The sequence below is a fragment of the Coregonus clupeaformis genome, chromosome 11 (genome assembly GCF_020615455.1).
Source record: "Coregonus clupeaformis isolate EN_2021a chromosome 11, ASM2061545v1, whole genome shotgun sequence".
NCBI lineage: Eukaryota > Metazoa > Chordata > Actinopteri > Salmoniformes > Salmonidae > Coregonus > Coregonus clupeaformis.
In genome coordinates this window covers 32,518,951-32,542,261 of record NC_059202.1, presented here as the reverse complement: position 1 = coordinate 32,542,261, position 23,311 = coordinate 32,518,951, and the positions used below count along the sequence as shown (strand labels likewise).

At 41.6% G+C, this 23,311-nt stretch overlaps 3 protein-coding genes across 3 annotated transcripts; 2 read left to right on the top strand and 1 right to left on the bottom strand.

The window, feature by feature from the left end:
* Positions 1 to 187: 187 nt before the first annotated feature.
* On the top strand, positions 188 to 2,971 carry LOC121576797 (vimentin-type intermediate filament-associated coiled-coil protein). Its single transcript, XM_041890274.1, has 2 exons — positions 188 to 879; positions 1,034 to 2,971. Exons 1-2 carry the CDS (start codon positions 689 to 691, stop codon positions 1,386 to 1,388), a joined length of 546 nt encoding a protein of 181 aa, XP_041746208.1. The 5' UTR covers positions 188 to 688; the 3' UTR covers positions 1,389 to 2,971.
* Positions 2,972 to 3,337: 366 nt separating this feature from the next.
* larp6b (La ribonucleoprotein 6, translational regulator b) lies at positions 3,338 to 5,558 on the bottom strand. Its single transcript, XM_041890273.1, has 4 exons — positions 5,437 to 5,558; positions 5,191 to 5,315; positions 4,719 to 4,935; positions 3,338 to 4,593 (listed from the first exon to the last, which is right to left on the bottom strand). Exons 1-4 carry the CDS (start codon positions 5,479 to 5,481, stop codon positions 3,478 to 3,480), a joined length of 1,503 nt encoding a protein of 500 aa, XP_041746207.1. The 5' UTR covers positions 5,482 to 5,558; the 3' UTR covers positions 3,338 to 3,477.
* A 15,782-nt stretch (positions 5,559 to 21,340) lies between these two features.
* Positions 21,341 to 23,296, top strand: LOC121576798 (mitochondrial import inner membrane translocase subunit Tim13). Its single transcript, XM_041890275.2, has 3 exons — positions 21,341 to 21,583; positions 22,010 to 22,078; positions 22,258 to 23,296. The coding sequence occupies exons 1-3, from the start codon at positions 21,464 to 21,466 to the stop codon at positions 22,354 to 22,356; spliced, it is 288 nt and encodes a 95-aa protein (XP_041746209.1). The 5' UTR covers positions 21,341 to 21,463; the 3' UTR covers positions 22,357 to 23,296.
* Positions 23,297 to 23,311: the final 15 nt, after the last annotated feature.

Here is a 23,311-nt window from a genome sequence, read left to right as displayed (position 1 = left end):
ATATTGAAAACTTTATTGATAAACATGTATTAGCTAAACAAACATCTTATGAAGAGTATTTTGTTGACATATGTTTAAAAATAAATAAGTTTAATATATCATTACTTTTTAGATGTGTTAATAGCTATATGTAAAACAACACCACACACTGACAACATGTTTCTACATTTTATGTAAAGCTGTCAACACTACTGTTTCCGGGGCGGAGTTTAATCCACAGGTTACAAAGCGAATCAGTTTCGAAGTTCATTCAAGTTATCCAGCCTTTTATTTCAAAACAGTGCAGATAATGAACGATTATATTGCTCGAGTAATGTTGTTCGTAATTAATCCATTTAATTATATATTGATACATTTCTTTTGAGTTTCAGAGATTAGAATCCCGTAGGAGGATGACGTGTCGGTAGCTGGTTAGCATAACATCATCAACACTTTTTTTCTGGACAAGGAATACTATTTTTTGGTTCAGTTGTTTAACGAGGAACAAACGCTGAAGAAGGTGCAGGTATGGCAGGAATAGTAAACACCAGCCCTCCGGTGAAATGCTTGTTCACGAGCATTCAAGTGATCATTCATTGCTCTCTTCTTTGTCAACAATGTCATTGTCAATGAGTCAATCGTCACGATCAATCTTCTACGGTGAGCTGTTGTAACTTGACTTTAGGTCGTACCATATTCCTCATGTGACATGTCCTCGCCATCACCGGTCCAAATTCGAGAGGCGAACGCACACCTGGTCGCTGTGCACAGGCGGGTAGCAGAGCTGGAGCAGCGGCTCGAGGCAGCGGAGAACACCGTGAGGGAACAAGCAGAGAGTCTCATCAGGAAAGACGAGCAACTGAGGGCTGCTACCCGGGAGATAGCCGAGGCCAAGGATAAGTAAGTGATTGAGGTCTTGTCTCTTCGGGCATTGCCAAAGCTCCCCTTTAATGTCCCCAACCATTGATATTTCATATGTGCATTGTGTGCTCGAGACTGCAGAAGGGTGTGCTTAAAGGTTATCAATCATGTCTCATCTACATTTTTTCTCTAGGGAGATTTACTACCTCCACGAGAAGCTGTGCAAATCAGAGGAGACCATCCAGAGGTTTCAGAACATGGTCAAGGAGAAGGATGCTATGATAGGACAGTTGCAACATCGCTGCCAGCTCCTGGACAACATCTGCAAGAGCAGGCCTTTACTAGACAGTATGCTGTCCCATATGGCTGAGGCAGAAAGACTTGGGCCAGTGTTGGGGATGGGTGAACCCACAACCAATACATCCCTCACAGACGGGGAGTCAAACTGCAGTCCCAACCGCATCTCTAACCACAAAGACTTCTCCCTGAGTGAGGATGACATGGATGACCAGGAGCTGGATGAGATAGTGTTTGGAACAACTGTATAGTAAAAGGCCCCTGAGAAGAGTTACATAGGTTAGAGGTGAAAAGGTTCTAGAAGAGGATAGTACTTGAAGTAGAAGCATGAGTCATTTCAAAACATCATGCATGTCGTGTTACTTTTTTATGCTCTAAGTAGTTCTGTATGTTAAGCAGATGACTTACAACTTAACGTGACGTCACATGAATGTGGGGGAACTGCTCAACTCGTTATGAAGCCTTTGATGTAACCAAATAGAGAGAAACTAATCTGCCTTGATTCCATGTCTTAACCAGACAACCAGATGTCTATACGTTTCACATCTGTTCCGGTTGTTTCAACTGCTATATTTTTATACTGTAATATGAAATATTTGGAAATAGTATAAACAGGACCTCTTTATGGTCAGTGTTCAGAAACTCAAATTTTAGAAAGTACATCTGCAGCACATGCAAGGCAAAGTTCCAATATATCCCATGCTTTGTCTATGTAGTATACACGTTTTAGTCATACATTTTTTTTAAAGTGACAATTCAGTTTAAAGTGCTTGATTATTTTCAGGGATTGTAGTTACTCCCTTGTAAACATGACACATTTAATGGTAAATCTAAGACATACATTAGCCTCTTATTGGCGTCAATATTTGCTTCAGTGAAGCAAGTCTATGCAACGTTGAAGTTTGCTTCATTCTTACAGTTCACTCATTCTTACATTACATAAGATGCTACATAGATGTCACATTCCAGTAGGGTCAGAAGCAAAGGTTATTATTATTTTTTAATAGTGGAAGTTCAATTGAGTACAGGCTTAACTGAAAGAACATTAAGACTGAATGCAACATCTAAACCCCCTCCGGAGGAAAGGAGTTCCAACCTCAAGGTTTTTATAGGTGGTGGATGGTTGTCAAACTGTTGCTGAAAAACAGCAAGTATGAGAACAAGGGTAAGTTGACATAAATACATCCCAAGATTTACACTCATTGGTTGAGAGAGAGAGGACAGTGATAAGAGTGAGCCCATATGTTAAATGGAAAGTGTGTGGAATGTGCATTATTGTGCCACGCTTATAGGCTGTAAGGTAAATGACATTCTGCACATAGCTAATAGGAAAGAGAAACAAGACGCTATGCTGTTTGTATTCTATGCCCGTAGAATAGAAAAAATGATTTATGCTTACTGGATGAAGTTAAACAAGCATTCAGACCAGCCTTCCTGATTGAACCTCGTAAACTACATTTTTAGAAGTAAAACAAATATTTGACATCACAACCATGCCTTGTTGTGCTCTCTTTATACTGTACTGTTTTGCTAAATCATTATAGAAGCAATATATATTGTGTTGGGTTAAATCATCAGGTGGCTAAAATAATGTTATGTCTGCTTTGTCTTTCAGTACAACTGCATGATTGTGCTGCTTAAACGGTTCCTCTTGTGATCACTGTACCTTTAGCATGGGGACAGTTGTATATTGCCTCTGAACTGTCAAACGTGTGTTGCTCGCTCTGTTCATGTCCTAGTCAATGAAGAAATGAATGAGAAAATAGGTATTTTGGTTCAATGAGGAATGCTTTAATAGATCAGTCTGCCACATGAATAAATTATTCATACACCATTTACTTTGAAAAAGAGAACGTTAATAGCTTGGCAGTGTGACAAAGAAATAAAATACTTCCATCTTTGTAGAACATACCCCACTATTGAAGACATGCAGGCACGGGGAATGGTGCCTGACAAAGGCTATGGTGGCCATTGCCCCTGTGGGACCCATTTTGAGAACATTATCCAGACGGAGACGCATACATTAGAAGTTATGCTAGGGAAGTTCAGATAACTGCATATGTGTCTTTAGCAGTTGAGGCAGGAATGCAACCCTATGTTTTACCCCAGAATAGTAATGTACTGAGATGTCATTGTATATTCTGTGAAGAATTGTTGTCCATACTGGGCATAAAGGGAAAGAACATTTAACAAAGAACTGTTGAAAGTACATCGTAATCTTTATTAATCTCAATACAAAATAACATTCATAACAAGTTTGACCAATGTGACTATTCCCCCCCCAAAAATCAGATCCAATCATTCCTTGCTTTGGGCAGAGGTCATTTTGGCCAGGTTTTATCATTGCTGCAGTACCAGCTTCCCCCTGCAAATGCAGTTGTAGAAGCCTTTAGTGCCGTCAGGGCCAAGCGGCTGGCGCAACACCTCCACCACGCCCAGTGGCCTCTTGGGGAGGCCAGGCGAGAGGGGCCCACCTTTGTCAGGAAAAAAGGCCTGGGCGGCAGTCTTTCGACGCTGGACCCAGGGGCTCCCCACAAAGCCCAAACTTTCCTGGGAATAGTCCCCAGAGCACTTGCTCCTGCTGCCAAAGCTTCCATTGCCACTGGATACAGGGCTGCTGCTGCTGATCTCTGGGGCAGCCAGCGGGGATGGAGTGTGGCCACTGGGGAACAGCTTGCGGGGCAGGAGGGGGCTCCCCACAGGGCTACACACTGGGTTCTTGTAGGGGTCTGAGCGGAAGGAGGACACCCGGGGGATGGCCAGGGGGCTGCCGTACAGAGCCTGAGGCCGTGTGACCCTGCGGTTGGGCCTGGGCGAGGCTGGGGCGAAGTCAGACTCCGACGAGCTGTAGAGGGCAGAGTCCTCCAGGGAGTAGCCCGGGTAGCGCCTGCCCTTGCGGTTGGGCTTCCTCGAGCACACACTCTCGATGCCGTCCTCAGACTCTTCCTCTGTGCGGTCCTGGCTGCTCCTTGGCTTCCTGGTGCCCCTGCTGCCTAGGAGCACCACACGTACCGCCCTGTTCCCCTGCAGCTGCTCCTCAGCCTGCAGGGCCTCATAGGCCCTCCGTGCCCCCTCCAGGTACTCATACTCCACCACGGCACACACCTTACGCCCCAGCTCCATGTGCTTCTTGGCATACCTCTTGAGCTCGGCAGGGATCTCCTTTCCTGGGCGCAGGATACGGAGGGAAGTGATGGTGCCGTGGCAGCCAAATAGTCTCATGGCTGTCTCCATCAGGCCCTGGTGCTCCACCCCCGGGGCTACGCGCTCTTCATCGTTGTCCTCTCCTCCCAGGAGATTCCAGGCCAGCAGCAGCTTGCTGGTGGGGACACACAGTAGCCAGTCGGGCACTGGGTCCCTCCGTCGCACCTTGGTTCCCTCCTCGTTGACTTCCAGCTGCTGCGTGGTGCGAGCCGCAGCCAGAGTGGTTCGCCAGTCACGTGTGAGCTCCCTGATCTACGACACAGAATGTTTAGGTTAGTAGTTTTCAATGGTTATACTTGTTACCAAAATACATGTCAGTGAAGGCCAAAGCTGTGAGCAGGGTAGATTTCAATAACAAAGTCATCTATAAATCCTACCTTTTTGAATGAAGTTAGTAACTTCACACTGACATAGCCCATCTTGTTCCTCTGAACATGTTTCAGTAAAAAGGCATCTTCAGACAGGCTCTCATTGGTAAGATAGTTTTCTAGCCGAGCTGCAATTTTCTGTTTCAGGTCTGCAACAGGGGTACTCCAGCCTTCATCCTGAATACAATCCTCTTCTTCAAACACATCAGTCAACTCTGTGGAGCTCCTGCAGAACCATTGATATCAACATTCATAAGTTGATATAAACATTAAGTGTATTTTGACATTGAGTAAAGCGCGGACGAGGTCTTGAATACACATGCTACACTTGAACAAGAAAATAACAGCCTATATTTCTGATCATGTTTTTTATTTATAATGACCTAGTTGGTCCCTGCAAATCTGAAAAATTCATTTTAAAACATGACATTTAAATTGATTATCAGATATTACAGTAATCATCTCTAACATGGACTCTTACCCATCCAAACTATCATATGTTCTGTCCTCCGTGTAAGACCCAAGCCGCTTTGAATCTGGGGACAGCTGATAAATTTGCAACCCACATCGGAAGACGTCCGCAGTTGGTGAAGACATGTTGTTAGACTGAAACGAATTTTTGTATCGATAAACTCAGATTATTTGTAGCCTACATGTGTGTTGAGCATGTTCATAGCTTACTTTCTATGTAACCATTACCTGAAGTTACAAAGCAAAATTAGCCTACCTGATATCCTCTTTGCCCGACGTTTCCCCATTCTCCACCTCTCATGTTGACATGGAATATTTTTAGAAATTCTAATTTCAGGTGTCCCTTACGTCACAATTGAGATAACTTGACCATTGGATAATGACATGTTTGATGGATGCAATCAAGGAAAATCAGGTGTTTACATTTTGTATTCTACACTACCATCGCTTATACCGTTGTGAGAGCAGTTTTCCCTTGTTTTTGAAGGCCACACATTAAGGCCTATAATTAGGCCTAAATCGAATTTTCATATAAGAGTTGTTCATGGTACCTTATCTGTGTCACTGTGGCTGCGTTTAGACAGGCAGCCCAATTCTGATAATTTTTCCACTAATTGGTATTTTGACCAATCACATCAGATCTTGTTACATCAGCTCTTTTTCGGAGTTTATCTGATTGGTACGGAGCCCCTTAGGAGTCATGGTGGAGAGAGAAAACTGCCAGACTAACCCGTTCCTTGTTTGTGTTTTTAAATCAATTCCCCTGTTGTTGTTTTTTCAGTTCCCTCTGATCTTTTATTCATTTCTACGTTTAAAATTTTTTAATTCCCTCAATTTTAATAATCCTTGGAATATTCGTGTTTTTCCATTCATTGTGTCTGCCTACACCCTTCGCCAGAAAACATGCTGCTGATGGAACGATAGTCTGAGATCGATTAAAACAGGTAAACGATTTATAATTCATATGTAGTTAGCTGGTAGTGTAAGCAGTTTGCAGTGTTTTGGTGTATGCTAACTGTCTTGTTCGTTTGCTGTGTAACAATTTAAGCAACCAGGCAATTTAAGCAACTGATGGCTATATGCTTTATTGCTATGACAATACGTTCACCTGGACATTAGCTGATTGCCAGGCTAGGATACGTAGATAGCTAGCGAGCTTTTAATAGATAGCTAGTTAACCAGAGGCTGCCCCTCTCCATCCTCTGGAGTATAGGCTAGCTAGAATGGAGCAGAGCCAGGAATTCCAGCGCTTTTTTGAAAGCTCAAGGAGGGTTTGATGAGGATCTCGTACAGACCATCATCAATGAAAAGGTCATAGGCCTATGTGATGTAGTTAACGTTTAGGAGGTTCATAATAAAATAGTTATAGCGCAAGGATGAGAACGCATCATTGACATTGCACCTGTTAACACCGAAGCCACCAGTCCTATACATTATTCCTTTCTGCCTGTGACAATTAAACAATCATGAACACATCAAGGCGTTTTCCTGATGCCATGTTTTACTGGACGATCAAATCAAGATGTCACTATAGCAAGCACATTTAGTTCCGGGTGGGGAAAGTTGCGTTCTGTGCATGGTTCTCTGCATGGTTGTGCTCTGTATTTACAAATCACTAATCGCATAATGTAGTTGTCAGTACGGTAAGGAGCAGGCAAAATATACTTTCCAATAACATGAACCATTTTCATGTTGGTGTTATTTCATGGTGTAATCTCGAAATTATTCAGCAGATGACGCTGTTCATGTTGTCCATGTGGCATGAATCCGAGTTTGCACATAGTGGCTTTAGTTTGCATCATAAACATGCATAATTCAGTTATGACAGCTAGCGAGGGTCCTTACTTTTCAGGTTATTGAAATTACTAAGCCTAAAAGTATACTTAAGGAGAACGCCGTTCTTAGAGCTCACATCCACAGAGTCTGGAGTCGGCTATCATGTTAACTATAACATCAGCCATGGTTCTGAAAAGGGAGTAAAAAAAGGCAGTAAATGAACAGATAAAATCTGAAGACCTCTTGGCAACATTTTTGCAGTCTATACCAAGTGAGGAAAAGGTAATCGTTAGAACAGTCAATCTAAGATTGCTCGTCAGTTGCTGGGAGTGAAGATTTATTGGATTTTCTTTAAGCACATGTCAAGATTCTGATCAATGAGATGCAATGGCAGAAGATGCTGCTTGAAGTCGTCCACAAATCATTCAAGATCCTGCCTACATTACTGAGTGCTGGAACAGCGTACTGAAAAGGTTGAAACTGCCTCTTGGGGGTTTGGACTAGGTGCTCGGGAGCCTCACACCAACATGCAAGAGTTGTTGCAGCTGTTAAACACGATACCTTAACCAAGAGGAAACAAACGATCATGGACTTTTTGAAGAAGTACATGCGTAACTGCTCAGCCAACCGCCTAAAGCAATTTCTCAAATTTTTGCACAGGTAACATCAATGTTGAGCAATAATAATTAAGTAGCCAACCTCCTAGCATGTGTTTGTTTGATATTGCTTCAATGGAGGTTAAATGTAATTTAGTGTTTCTTTGTTCTGTTATGTCTTACAAGGACATCTGCACCTGTATAAGAAAGTGTCTTCAGCCATTCACATACGCTTTGTTGAGCCCAAGAGTGACTTAGTGAGAAGCCCCCAAACACACACCTGCGGATGTGTTTTGGAGATCCCCAACACCTACACATCATTCCTTAAGATGCCACAGGAATTCACACAGGTCCTGGATTCCAAGGTGTGGGTGATGGACATAATTTAAATATAAGTGAGACATTTTCTCACACACACAATGAACTTGCTCAAATCAATCATGTAGCATTAGTGGTTGAATTGGCAAAAATTAGTAGGGAGGATGATGGTTACGTTATTGGGGAGCAGTATACATGTATGTCTTGTTCCACCAGGCTACCTCAACCCTAATTTCGGTCTACATGGAGTCAGGAAGCATCTTCTGTTTTAGTTTTCTTAACAAAAATTCAACTTTATTAAATCATAATTTCAAATCGCATACAGCCCAGATGTTTAGATTTTTATGGACCATCTGAAAGAAGAGACTGAGGTTTCTTGCGCATCTACATTTGCCAAACCACTATCAATAATTAGCGTAAGGGCTCTGTTTTCACTTATTTTTAAAGCCGCGGTTCCACAGTGCGCACTCTCCCCACTCGGGAGTAGCCTAGTTTGTAAAAACTCCATGCGTTTGAGTCCAAAGTTTGAGTTTACATGTTCATGAAATAAAAGGGTCATTGATAACAAAAGTCAACATTGCTTATATTTTGTCTGAAAATGTAAAAGTATACTGTTACTTACAGGCACAATTCCTATCCATTAATTCTCAAATAATGACTTGTAAATACCTAGTATATGAGTGGTAGAGGGAGAATGAAATAGGCCTACAGTCTCAGTCAAGCATACCACCATGGACTCTCAGGGGTTTAAAAGTACTAACAGCTCTTCCCTTAGCGTGAGGTAGAGGTCAAGGGCCATGTGTGCATCCGCATTAACAGCAAGATTGTTCTCTGCCATAATGTAGGCGCACAGGGTGTACACATCCTCATCACAAGCTATGTCAAGTGCCAAAGTAAGGGAAAAAATATAGGTAAGTTTGAGAAGCCCCATGAACTCCAAGATGTGCCTATTAAAACAGCAGATACGTATTGATTCAGGACCATGAACAGTGGCACAAATCAGTGCCAAATAAACATAGGAGGGCTACCTCTGTGATTTCAGCACCACCATTTGCTGGACAGCGACCCATCAAATATAAATATATTGATCGTGTACAGATATTTGCAGATTTTAACGCAGATGCAGCGAAATGCTTGTGTTTGTAGCTCCAACAGTGCAGTAATACCTAGCAATACACACAAATAAAAATATTAAGAAAGGGGCACCGGGGGCAATGCCTCCGCTCAACTCAGAGCTCATGAGAAGACTAAACCTGTGGCTCGTTGGGGTTTGCATTGCTAGTGTGTTGGCATGTGGAAGGCTTCATAGGCGAGACTGCTATGTTTCCAATGTTATTGTTCCCATTCCCCTGAACTTTAGAATTGTAAAATAGTGAATACACTTAAAGATTATTGCAACTACTGCTCCAGATCTTTTGGTTTCCGCTACAGGCCATAGATAATACACTGATAGGCCTATATGACTGGGGGTCTATTGATTGAAGTTGGACACTTGTCTGCTCCAAACAGCATGCAATTCAATTGCAGTTAGAAATGGGAAGTCATAGGGAAATAAAACAGATTATTAAGAGTTACATTCTGTCCTCGTTTTCGGATACGCTACAAAATATGCTTGTAATTGCAGTATTGGTCAGGTACATGGACACGGAAGTAGAAAGTTCATTCACATAGCCAAGTGCAGTACAGTGTGGCACACACCTGCACGAAGCCCAGGAAACAGAACAGCATTAGGTTCTTGTCCAAGAAGTCCCTGTCAAAATCACCTTCATCTTTCAGTCTATGGAGGTGCTCAAGCCAAAAATCAACACTCTTTATGCAGAAACCCCCACCAGTTTAAGATTATCTGATTGCTGGTGGATCGACGGTATGTGAAGCTTCTCTCACCCCCATATGCATCATCATTGCGTCGTAGGTACCGTTGCATGTCCCGGACACGACTGTTCTCTGTCCCCATGTCTGCTCTTACAATGCGGGCACAGCCCCCACTTCCCCAACCGTATCAAGGAAATAGCCACCGATAACTTTGGGGTCGCTGCTGGGGTTGTATGCGTTTAGCCAGAGTATTTTTCTTGAGAACCTGTCGATGGCACTGTTAATGCAGATCCCAAATGGCTTCAATTTATCATAGGAATCGACATGCCACACGAAGTTGGGCCCCTTGTAAGTCTTCTACTCCTTCGAATCTCTGTCAGTTGGGTCAAGTCAAGTGTGGATAGAATTAGTCGTCTTCTTTCCGTACGTGCAACCCCCTTTCTTTGCACTTACTGTACATCCACCGGTACCCGTGCAAAGCACCGGAGACCTGTAGCTCCCCTCTAATAAACTACAAGTTGCCAAAGTCTTTACAACGAAAAAGGCCTTGCTGGCGCAGGAAATGTTTGAGTTGCTAGGCTGAGAATTTGGCAGTACGTCCAACCGGCTTCACAACCTCAGACCACGTGTTTGGCCCCATGTGGGCAAGCGGTTTGCTGATGTCAATGTTGTGAACAGAGTGCCCCATGGTGGCGGTGGGGTTATGGTATGGGCAGGCATAAGCTAAGTACAACAAAACAATTGCATTTTAACGATGGCAATTTGAATGCACAGAGGTACCGTGATGAGATCCTGAAGCACATTGATGTGCCATTCATCCGCAGCCATCACCTCATGTTTCAGCATGATAATGCATGGCCCCATGTCGCAAGGATCTGTACACAATTCATGGAAGCTGAAAATGTCCCAGTTCTTCCATGGCCTTCATACTCAACAGACATGTCACCCATTGAGCATGTTTGGGATGCTCTGGATATATGTGTACGACAACGTGTTCCAGTTCCTGAGGAGTGGGACAACATTCCACAAACCACAATCAACCTCCTGATCAACTCTATGCGAAGGAGATGTCACGCTGCATGCGGCAAATGGTTGTCACACCAGATATTGACTGGTTTTCTGATCCACGGCCCTACCTTTTTTTTAAAAGGTGTCTGTGACCAACGGATGCATATCTGTATTCCCAGTCATGTGAAATCCATAGATTGGGGCCTAATGAATTTATTTCAATTGACTGATTTCCTAATATGAACTGTAACTCAGTAAAGTCTTTGAAATTGTTGCATGTTGCGTTTTTATATTTTTGTTCAGTATAGATACATCGCCCTTAGTCTGTTCAAAAAGGACTAAATTGTTCCGATGACTACCAACCAGAGGGCGAACATATCTTGAAAGACTTTGGTTGCAAGCAGGACTAAGGCAGAGAGGAAGAGGCGACGCGAGAGGGCTCACTCGTCAAAGAAAGCCCAATGCATTTCTATGGGCTTCATATGGCTGAGAGAAATTTATGATAAAAATATTGTGGGGGCTGTTTTGTTAGACTTCAGTGCGGCTTTTGACATTATCGATTATAGTCTGCTGCTGGAAAAACGTATGTGTTAGGGCTTTACACCACCTGCTATATTGTGGATAAAGAGTTACCTGTCTAACAGAACACAGAGGGTGTTCTTTAATGGAAGCCTCTCCAACATAGTCCAGGTAGAATCAGGAATTCCCCAGGGCAGCTGTCTAGGCCCCTTGCTTTTTTCCATCTTTACTAACGACATGCCACTGGCTTTGAGTAAAGCCAGCGTGTCTATGTATGAGGATGACTCAACTATACACGTCAGCTACTACAGCGACTGAAATGACTGCAACACTTTAAAAAGAGCTGCAGTTAATTTCAGAATGGGTGGCAAGGAATAAGTTAGTCCTAAATGTTTCAAAACTAAAAGCATTGTATTTGGGACAAATCATTCAGTAAACCCTAAACCTCAACTAAATCTTGCAAAAAATAATGTGGAAATTGAGCAAGTTGAGGTGACTAAACTGCTTGGAGTGACCCTGTATTGTAAACAGTCATGGTCAAAACATATTGATACAACAGTAGCTAGGATGGGGAGAAGTCTGTCTATAATAAAGCGCTGCTCTGCATTCTTAACAGCATTATCAACAAGGCAGGGCCTACAGGCCCTAGTTTTGTCACACCTGGACTACTTTTCAGTCATGTGGTCAGGTGCCACAAAGAGGGACTTTGTAATTGGCTCAGAACAGGGCAGCACAGCTGGCCCTTGGATGTACATGGAGAGCTAACATTAATAATATGCATGTCAATCTCTCCTGGCTCAAAGCGGAGGAGAGATTGACTTCATCACTACTTGTATTTGTGAGAGGTATTGACATGTTGAATGCACTGAGCTGTCTGTTTGAACTACTGGCACACAGCTCGAACACCCATGCATACCCCACAAGACATGCCACCAGAGGTCTCTTCTCAGTCCCCAAGTCCAGCACAATCTATGGGAGGCGAACAGTACTACATAGAGCCTTGACTACATGGAACTCTATTCCACATCAAGTAACTCATGCCAGCAGGAAAATTAGATTTAAAAAAACAGATAGAAATACACCTTATGGAACAGCAGGGACTGTGACGCAACACAAACATACACATGCATACAAACACACGATAACATACGCACTATACACACATGGATTTTGTGTTATAGATATGGGGTAGTAGAGTAGAGGCCTGAGGGCACACACTTAATATGTTGTGAAATCTGTTATGAATGTATTGTAATAATTTTTTTTTTATAACTGCCTTAATTTTGCTGGACCCCATGAAGAGTATCTGCTGCCTTGTTAGCAACTAATGGGGATCCACAATAAATACAAATATATAAATCACTCCAGAGAACGCTTTTCCACTGATCCAGAGTCCAATGGCGGCGAGCTTTACACCACTCCAGCTGACTCTTGGCATTGTGCATGGTGATCTCAGGCTTGTGTGCGGCTTCTTGGCCATGGAAACCCATTTCATGAAGCTCCCGACAAAAACGTATTGCACTGACGAGGCAGTTTGGAACTCGGTAGTGAGTATTGCAACCGAGGACAGACGATTTTTACGCGCTATGTGCCTCAGCCCTCGACGGTCCCGTTCTGTGAGCTTTTGTGGCCTACCACTTCGTTGCTGAGCCGTTGTTGCTCCTAGACCTTTCCACTTCACAATAACAGCACTTACAGTTGATTGGGACAGCTCTAGCAGGGCAGAAATTTGACTAACTGACTTGTTGGAAAGGTGGCATTCTATGACGGTGCCACATTGAAAGTCACTGAGCTCATCATTAAGGCCATTCTACTGCCAATGTATGTCTATGGAGATTGCGTGGCTATGTGCTCAATTTTAAACACCTGTCAGCAATGGCTGTGGCTGAAATAGCCGAATCCACTAATTTGAAGGGGTGTCCACATACTTTTGTATATATAGTGTATGTACGTAAAGAGTTTGATAAAATGTTATATATTATATATTTTTTTAAGTGTACTGACAAGTGACTCAATTATTCCAGCTGCATCAGAAACCAATAAAGTGTTGACTTCTGGATCAATTCATTGTGATATTCATGAAATGTATTTGGAAGTAACTAGCTACAATCTTACTGCTAAAACAAATGATGCAGGGAGTTGGTGTATCATTTAAACTTTTATTTGTTGGCAAGTGTGGTGCCAGGACAACAAACGCTCCCTCAACATGAGCAAGACAAAGGAGCTGATCGTGGACTACAGGAAAAGGAGGGCCGAACACGCCCCCTTTCACATCAACGGGGCGGTAGTGGAGCGGATCGAGAGCTTCAAGTTCCTTGGTGTCCACATCACCAACAAACTATCATGGTTCAAACACACCAGTTGTGAAGAAGACACGACAACGCCTATTCCCCCTCGAGACTGAAAAGATTTGGCATTGGTCCCCAGGTCCTCAAAAGGTTCTACAGCTGCACAATTGAAAGCATCCTGACTGGTTGAATCACCGCCTGGTATGGCAACTGCTCGGCATCCGACCGTAAGGCGCTACAGAGGGTAGTGTGCACAGCCCAGTACGTCACTGGGGCCAAGCTTCCTGCCATCCAGGACCTCTATACTAGGTGGTGTCAGAAGAAGATCCAAAAAATTGTCAAAGACTCCAGTCACCCAAGTCATAGACTGTTCTCTCTGCTACCGCACAGTAAGCGGTACCGGAGCGCCAAGTCTAGGTCCAAAAGGCTCCTCAACAGCTTCTACCCCTAAGCCATAAGACTGCTGAACAATTAATCAAATGGCCACCCTGATTTATTTTTACACTGCTGCTACTTTCTGTATATTATCTATGCATAGTCACTTTATCCCTACCTACATGTACAAATTACCTCGACTAACCTGTACCCCCGCACATTGACTCTGTACCGGTACCCCCTGGATATAGCCTCGTTATTGTTCTTTTATTGTGTTACTTTTTTAACTTTAGTTTCTTTTGTACATATTTTCTTAACTCTATTTCCTTAAAGCTGCCTTGTTGGTTAAGGGATTCTAAGTAAGCATTTCAAGGTAAGTCTACACCTGTTGTATTCGGCGCATGTGATGAGTACAATTTAGATTTTAAGTAAGCATGTTTCAATAAAACAGTAGATTAGTCTGTCAATGTAGCAAATAAATAGACAGATTGTATTCAAGACCGAGTTTATTTGCTCTGGAGACCGAGGTGAGTTTACACAGCAGTATGCAGGAACAGTTATGGCAATGTATGACATTTATACCGTAGAAGAAAAATATACTACTAACGCCTATAATAAATACTACTGTTCTACAAAGGGAATATTTGCATATGGTGGGTGCAGTGAGGTGTTCGGTGTCGCTTTGATGCAAGGGGAGATAATTGTTATGGACCTTTCTCCTCTTGAGTCATCAATTTATTTGTATCCAACATACTGTCCATCGTGTGAGGGATAAATTGCTTGAATGGCCCAAACAACACCCACATGCAAGGGGATTTGGTGTCCTGTGCCTAGCTTCTCCCCACATTGAACAAACTCCAAAAATAATCTGTAGGCCACCAAGCGGTATTGTCTTTAAGAGAGTGTCAAAAACGCTATTAGACTTTCATGGGCAATCGTTGTGTACCATCTATACTTCATCACTTCTTCTTATAAGAAACAATGTATTGAAAATCCAAAATTGTTTGCATAGTCAACTTACACACAGCTGTAACACACACACACACACTTACCCCACCAGACATGCCACCAGGGGTCTTTTCACAGTCCCCAAATCCAGAACAAATTGAAGAAAGCGTACAGTATTATATAGAGCCATTATTGCATGGAACTCTGTTCTATCTCATATTGCTCAAATGAACAGCAAGCCTGGTTTCAAAAAACAGATAAAGCAACACCTCACGGCACAACGCTTCTCCCCTATTTGACATAGATAGCTTGTGTATGTATTGGTATTGATATGTAGGCCACGTGTGCCTTTTTATATTTATATTTTAATTGATGTAGTGCTGTTCTTGTCTATTAATGTTCTGTATTATGTCATGTTTTGTGTGGACCCCAGGAAGAGTAGCTGCTGCTTTTGCAACAGCTAATGGGGATCCTAATAAAATACCAAATACAAACAAATATTCTTACCGTAGCAGCACGATGCAGAATATTACACATCTCACAGACACACACGTTAGCTAGCTAGCTAAAACACACATGTATAGTTGCTCAAAGACTAATAAAGCAAAAGTCATTTATTTACTCTTCATCATCATCAAAACATTTATCCAGTTTTGCTCCTAATAAGATGCACTGAGGCTAGCTAGGCAACAGATATACTGCTAACGTTAGCTAGCCATAACGTTAGGCTACAGTACAGTTTTGGTATAGCAAACAAAGCTAGCTAGCTCAACTTGGCTAGCTTGGCTTGCAGTGGTACTAGCAAGCCCTGTTATGGCTGAATCGATCACAAAATTATACTGCACTGAACAACACTGCCTCGTGTGAAAAGTGAGTTTATATTGCTAGCTAGCTACTGACAGCAAAACAACTAACTCATTTGCCATGCTGGTCCAGTTGATCTTGGAGGTTCTGAAGAACGTCTCCAGCACACCTCTATCCATATGTGCGTCGAAACTTCAATGTTCTGTCACAGACACACGATCTGTAGTGGACCTCTCCAGTAAGAACGGTCCGCGATCTAATTTGATGCAGCACAGACATTCCTCTTCTGTTACTAGCTCCAACGATGCAGCAATACCTAAAAATACAAAACAATACACTGCAAATCCCAAAAAAATTAAAGAAAGGAATTAAAAGTGCAATATGCAGGAATCGCTCCACCATTTCCTGGTTGCTAAAATTCTAATAGCCTAATTTCAGTTTATTTGACAAAACAAGCACTCCGAGTGTAGAGAATCATTGTACCATCGCAACCGCTGTGAAATATATTTTCAATAACCCAAAAACTTTATTTTCAGCTGTTTGAACCTGGTGTACAAAACCGAAAGTAAAACAGGCAAAAATGACACTTAAGAACGGGAAGCATAGAAATATTGCACATTGAACAGATCTACTGCTTCTTAGACTTGCTTTCAATGAGAGTGACAGATCTATAACTCACATTTCTATGTGAATTTGGTCAGGTCATCCAAAAAGTTACATATTGTAGCTTTAAGAAATATATAGAAATATTAGAAAGAGCAGTCAGAGTCCAGAATATGTACTGTACATATACAATTATTTGTATGTGCTTTTAATTGTGTGTATTTTTTATTTTTTTTAATCAGCTGTTTTGTTTTTGATAACATTGAGTTTTATTGCATATTTCTGGTGGTTTTGACCCACAGATTTGCAGATGGACAGGCACGTCAACTCTTTTTGGCTTGGCTAGCTAGCTGGCAATTATTTAAAAATTTATGATGCATTTGGACACTGTACCAGCTTTTTTGTTTCACCTGGCTACTAGTTCCTGATCTTCAAATTAATTGAGGAGTCACCTGAAGCTTGAGAGGAATGGGAGATGCAGTAATGTAATGCAGAGCTGAGGCAGAGGGCTCATAGTGAGGACGACTGGCTACTACTCTGAACTGTGTGTGGTGAGCTTTCTGGCACCCAGAGCTGCTGAGGCATCGCCCAAGTGGGTGCTACACATTGTGAAGAAGTCCAGTAGCTATATGACTCAGGCTGGTTCCCAGAGTAGCCCTCTACATGATCGTCACTAGACTTGTCATCAACCATCTCCCTGACCACATTCCTCTGATCAAGCCATGAACTGTCCCTCCCCATCTTTAGAGGATGCATGCACTCAAAGACTTTGCCTCTATTGGTTGACCTAACTATAGTTAGGCTATTCATGATGATGTATTGCTTGTTCTTTTTTGCTTTTGAAGCGATTTGAGATTCTTATGAAAAGCGCTATAGACATTTTATAAATTATTATTAATGATTATTATTATGGGCAGTATATGAATAGAAAAGGTGTGTAGATCAGTAGTTATATAGGATGAGCATTGAATAGAATACAGTTTCCAATTCAGGAAAGTCTAATTTCTGGTCGAAATGCTGGTGAGTGACCGATCTAATATCCAAAAGTAAATTTTGGCTGTAGGTAATAATGCAACAAACGTTCTGAGCAAATAATGTAAAAAATAACAACAACAAAAAACGAAATAGTGCAAAGTTGGCTGGGAGCTAGGAACAGGGCAACCATGTCTGTTAACCAGAAGCAGCCATTGTAATTATTTAGCCATCTCGGATAGACAGTGCACCGTAACATACAGTGCATTCAGAAAGTATTCATACATTTACATTAACATTTTAGTCATTTAGCAGACGCTCTTATCCAGAGCGACTTACAGTTAGTGAGTGCATACATTTTATTTTTATTTTCATACCTCTTGATTTATTCCACATTTTGTTGTGTTACAGCCTGAATTCAAAATGGATTAAAAATAATAATAATCTCACCCATCTACACCCAAGACCCCATAATGACAAAGTGAAAACTAGTTTTTTGAAAGTTTTGCAAAGCGGTTGAATACTTATTGAGGTATTGATTTTGTTATTAATTTGTGTTGTGTCAATTCCTGACTACAAGCTATACCGAGCACTCAAGCCTAAATCCACCCAGGGTGCTCAAAGCACTCCCAACCTGCAGGGGGCAACCATGCAACCGGAGCTGTTGAAACCAACCACCAGGAAGTGCTCTGGGGACCATATTATCCTGCGCACCCACAAGCAGTGCATGTGCATGGCATCGAAATGTTTGGTAAAAGCTTACTTGGCTCTCACTCATTCCTGAGAAGAGATACCAATGACCACAGCTCCTGATCATCCAAAGACGCAACTGGTAGGACAGAATGTGTTGTGAATTAATGCTTCTATATGCCCTTTTGTTTGGTTGTAACATACAATACAATTATTAATTAAATTAAATAGTGAAGACTTCATTATGTGAACGTAGTACTTGACAGTAACGTTACTATAATCATGTGTATTGTTAAATGTTTAATTAGGATATTGATATTTAATTATTAACTTGCAATGATCCTAGGTTAATCTAAATGATGAAATGATTGTTTGGTTAGGTTTGAGGATTCAGTAACATTAGTTTATGCTTATTTTTGAGAAAGTGGAATTGAGAGTTATTTGTAACTAATCCATGGGGTTTTGTTTGTGTGGTTTGAAGGTTATCAACCTATTCTGTTCCATCTTTGTGACAATAAAAAATCATAAAGTGAACAGTTTTGAGTTGTCCTTTGCGTTCATCAAGGATAAAGCCGTTTTCAAGTTTGGGCAGAGCTGTGGTCAGCCAGAAATCACGCAGAACTTGACAGTTGATAACCAGCGTGGCAGTGAGGACGAGGATCAAAGGGCTGAAGTCAAGCTGTCGACGCAAAGGAAGAATTGCCTGTAAAACTCTACACCATGGCCAAGGAAACTTTTGGGAAAACAGTCAAGCAACTGAAGCAAGAGCGGACCTTAGCCAAATCTGCTTTCACCAGACAAGCGAACTACCTGAGTAAAGCTGCAGCTGGTATGATTAAGCATGAACTACAAGAGGAGTTCAGCAAGCTCAGTTCCCTGGCTAGAAGTGTCGGTGATTCAAATGATGACTACGCGGCTGGCCTACTGGCTGAAGCGGGAACTAAGGGAGATGAAGAGGTCAAGCTCGACAAGGACCAGCATGCTGATCTTGAAAGGACGATTGAAGAGTGCGACATGAAATTGGAGGAAATCCGACATTTGGAAAAACATAATTCTGCTTTGATAATATGGGGTAATGTGTGTAGGTCAGTGACAAAAAAAACTAAATAACAGAACAAAATGTGGAAAAAGACAGGGGTGTGAATACTTCTTGAAGGCACTGTAGCTCCTGTGAACCTGTAGAAATTAGTGCGCCCTGATTTAAAAAGACTGCCTTCGAGGGTGGGAAGTGTGCGAACACAATTGGACAAGGAAGTAGGGCTCCTGTCAGGCTGTAGCCTTTACAAAGCTAGGGAAATTGAGTCTATCTATATAGATATCCTGCAATGTCGAGGTAGATAGGAACATCGTTGAGACAAGTCCAATGTCTCTATTGAACAAGGACAACCATATATACTCACTGCTAGCGTGATCGTGCAACGGCGAAACACAAAGGCCACAATAATTGCTACAAAACATGACTCCATTCATTTTTAGATCAGACAGCAGACTCAATCAATCAATGACGACATTGGTTGAACTCTCCCAGCGCAAAAATAAAAAAAATACTGATATGGTGGATAATTATGTCTGAAACACCTCATCACTCACTAATTTTCCCTTTAATTTCCTCATAGGCTTTGTCTAACGAACCATGGAAACCATGGCAGAGTTAGTGCCTACAAAAAGGGGCCATTACTATTGCTCTCAATAACAGATATACAAGTCTTTGTCTGTAAGGCTGAACATTTTATTCTGTTCTACTTAATCATGGGGATTTCTGACTGACCTACAAAGAACCTTGCATCATAAATATCTACTCATTATAATTTGTAGAACAGTCACAATTTACCCATGATACATTATGGTTTTGACAGGGGTGCAACTTTGGTTTTAGAAGTGTGGGGGACAGTGGGTTAAACACTCCAAACAGCCTACCCGACCGCTCAGAGGCGTCCGCATGGTCCTAAAGCGCACACAGTTACCCTGTTTTGTAACCCTAACCCTTCTATTGCTGTTACTACCTGGACCTACCATTTTTGGTTTTGAAGTGTTGAACCAAACCATATGATTTTAATGGAAAGTATTTTAATAAACATGAAAGGTGAATGTAAGAAGCACTCATCATTTCAAATAGGCTACATGTCATATTAAACAGCATATAAACACACAAAATAGGTCAGGAGCCTATAGAAAGAAGGAACGAAAATGATTGATTTTAGGCTATATTATTTATATTATTTCAAGGCTATCGTCTACAAAGAAATACATTGTGAAGCATTTGCGAGTACGACACAATAGGCTGGTAGGGACATAAAGGGCTCAGCATTTTAAACAACATTTAATTATATTAAATCATTATAGTCTATAAACTGCGCATATATGCTGTGACTTAGAATTAAATACAAATTAAATGAAAAATGCTTTATTAGGCTCAGTGCCTTTTTGAATTCATTTTTAGAAACATGAGTTTGGCCAAGCTGTGGCTTCGGGCTCATGCGATGGTGCCTGGAGAGCAGGCCAGTAGCGGATCATATCCTCCGCGCTTGCAGAGCCACTGGGGATGCTAAACACCCTTTTGGCCACTTTTGCCAGGCTGGGCAGAGATGCAGAGTTGTTAAAAAAAAAAATATAGGTAGGCCTAAAGGTTTTTAGGCAAAATAACCCAATCAAAACGGAAAGCTCCTTGAAAGTGGGAATATACCAGGCCTATTGGGCCAAAATCAATTATGGCCTATTGTATAGATAATAGAACAAAAATAAACAACTTTTTAAGCGATTTTGATTTTTTGTTTATAAATACTTTGCTACAATGACACACTTAGTGATCTACCCACCTTGTTCCTTTATTTTAGCATGTGCAGGTAGTAAGTACACCATCATGCTTTCGGGATAAGTGTCTTTTTTCAGATTCCACAATGATTCTTTAGTTGTGGACACTATCACCGCTTTTCCTCTCTTGCTCTTGGTCCTCATCTTTGTAAGTCATCTTGATTTTGCACCTGTGTGTTTATCAATTTCTTTATGAAAATATTTTGCAAACTCCATGACTCGCTCCATGCTCCAGTCAAATTGGGAATGCTCAGCTCCTTGCACTCACATACTCTGGCCCACATACAACTGATCAGCAAAACTGTATTTTTAGCTTCCCTCTCAAACAAGCCTATATATATATATATATATATGTAGACCAGTCTGGCAGTATGCTGGAAGATGGTGTGAAATAGTTGCATAATGCATAACATAGTGTCAGTCAAATCTATGTGTTGGAATATAGCACACCACACACCCATATGTCTCAAAAACGTTGAAATGGGCTAAAACACAATTCAGGGAGATTATGTGTTTAAAAAAAAATTTTCAATGAATGAATCAAGACAAAAAGTTCATACTTGATATACAACTTTTAGTGACCTGAACTAGCCAGGAAACTGAAAACTACGTCTCCCATGTTGGAATCACAATTACAGGAAGTCACGTTGTCGAATTATCTCGTTTCAAGGGCAACTTGTCGAAGTGGTTGCAGGAGCTACACGTGTAGTTGGCTAGGTACAGTTTCATTTCTTAAAGTTAATATTAACTATCACAAATAGATATGGATGGATTTGGTTCCGATTTTTCATCAGGTGCTGGGTCCGGTAAAATGGATACCGGCACAATCATGGAGCAAGTAAAGGTCCAGATTGCGGTGGCTAATGCGCAAGAGCTCTTGCAGGTAATTTGCTATGCTAGCTAGCTACATTCATTGTAGACAGCTGACAGCTAGCTGACTGGTTAGCTAATTGTTGAGTAGCAAGTTGAAATAGCTAAAGGTAGCTAATGTGAAAGCAATAAGTTACTACCACCATACAACTAGTTAGCAAGCTAGCTAGTTCAATAGGCCTTATAGCTACAAGCTGGCTAACGTTGGTTAGCTAACTAGCTATCTTAGCCTGTCAATGAATGAATGGTGTTTTTTCTTAGCAAGCCATGTAAATATTTTATTACATTCATATTTCCAACATATAGTTAACTTCAAACGGCATATTTGGTCTGTAGGCCAGGCCTATTATCAATGCAGTTAGCTAAATTGCCTGTCAGAGGTCGTGTTGCCTGAGGTGAGTGATGATGGGTTAAATCTTATCTTTCTCCTCTTTTGTAGAGGATGACAGACAAATGCTTCAAGAAATGCATAGGCAAACCAGGAGGCACGTTGGATAACTCTGAACAGGTATGCCACTGTATTTTATTTGCAGATTATTATGATGGGATATGAATATGAAGTGGTTGATTGTGACCCCTAACTTGAATCAGTGACGTTGTCATTTGAGACATCCGGTATGTTGGAAATGTGAAAATGCAAATATTTTGCAGTGGTAATGCTGACTGATATTTTTGTGTTTATTGCAGAAATGCATCGCAATGTGCATGGATCGATATATGGATGCATGGAATACTGTGTCCCGTGCCTACAATTCCAGACTACAGAGGGAAAGAGCTCGTATATGAACATCATCCTACTCTGCCAGCCACACCTTAGCAAAGCCAAAACATATGGCAGGGAAGGTGTTAACGGTAGTGGCCGAGGCTGTAAGAGCATGTGTGGCACGATGACACACAAACTTTTGTGACAACACCTCACGGACAGGTTTGGTTTGCAGACCTTGTGAACAGCAGCCATAATACTTGTGGACATTCTCCTTTCACTAAAGGATAGTTTAACAAATGGATATCTTCTATAGTTTATTTTTATTACAAGAGTCATGAATTAATCATGTTCATGAGGAAAGATTTTCTGCAATTATAATGTCAATTTTCAATCACTCTGAACTAGTCTACACTCTGTAACCGTCCCCTTAAGTTCAGTGCCAGGTACCCATTCTTCAGTTTGTCACAGGCTGTGGGTATATGTTTGTGTGGGTGAAACACCAGTTCCCTGAAGGGGTAGGCAAGGTTTATTTTACCACCTCTTTCCTCTGTAAACCTAGTTTCTCTCATGGGGATGAATTGAGGAACAAGTTTTTGTTTTCATAACTGTGATCCCGGCCAAGCCAAATAATCCTATATCAGAATACATGTTGAGAACAAAACAGTATTGTCAGACTTTCGTTCCAGTTGTCACTCTATCTGCCCACCACAGTAGTGGGTCTGTTTTAACAAGGTCTGCTGTGGTGCAGACTTTGTATTGAACCCAGCTGGCTTTGTGTGCTTGGTTTGTCAGATTTCTGGGAACAGCTCCACTTCATTCAGCCCTTTGACTTGTGTAGAGAAGTAAAAAGAAATGGCCTGTGAATGCTGAAAGGTGGGTGCTGCTCAGAGGACTGAGGTGTGTTTGTGACTGACTGGAATGGCCTTTTTCACTTATCAGAAGTAAATAAATCCAGACTTGTTTTTGCCCAATTGCAATTTTTGTCCTTAAAAATTAATAAATGTTCTGTTGCTTGATGAATCAGTGGCTGCCTTT

Coding starts and splice junctions, on each gene's coding strand:
- LOC121576797 (XM_041890274.1), top strand. CDS start 689: ATGTCCTCGCCATCACCGGTCCAAATTCGAGAGGCGAACGCACACCTG. Junction 880..1,033: donor ATAGCCGAGGCCAAGGATAA/GTAAGTGATTGA, acceptor TTTTTTCTCTAG/GGAGATTTACTACCTCCACG.
- larp6b (XM_041890273.1), bottom strand. CDS start 5,481: ATGAGAGGTGGAGAATGGGGAAACGTCGGGCAAAGAGGATATCAG. Junction 4,936..5,190: donor ACATATGATAGTTTGGATGG/GTAAGAGTCCAT, acceptor ATGGTTCTGCAG/GAGCTCCACAGAGTTGACTG. Junction 4,594..4,718: donor TACTAACTTCATTCAAAAAG/GTAGGATTTATA, acceptor TCTGTGTCGTAG/ATCAGGGAGCTCACACGTGA.
- LOC121576798 (XM_041890275.2), top strand. CDS start 21,464: ATGGATGGATTTGGTTCCGATTTTTCATCAGGTGCTGGGTCCGGTAAA. Junction 21,584..22,009: donor ATGCGCAAGAGCTCTTGCAG/GTAATTTGCTAT, acceptor CCTCTTTTGTAG/AGGATGACAGACAAATGCTT. Junction 22,079..22,257: donor CGTTGGATAACTCTGAACAG/GTATGCCACTGT, acceptor TGTTTATTGCAG/AAATGCATCGCAATGTGCAT.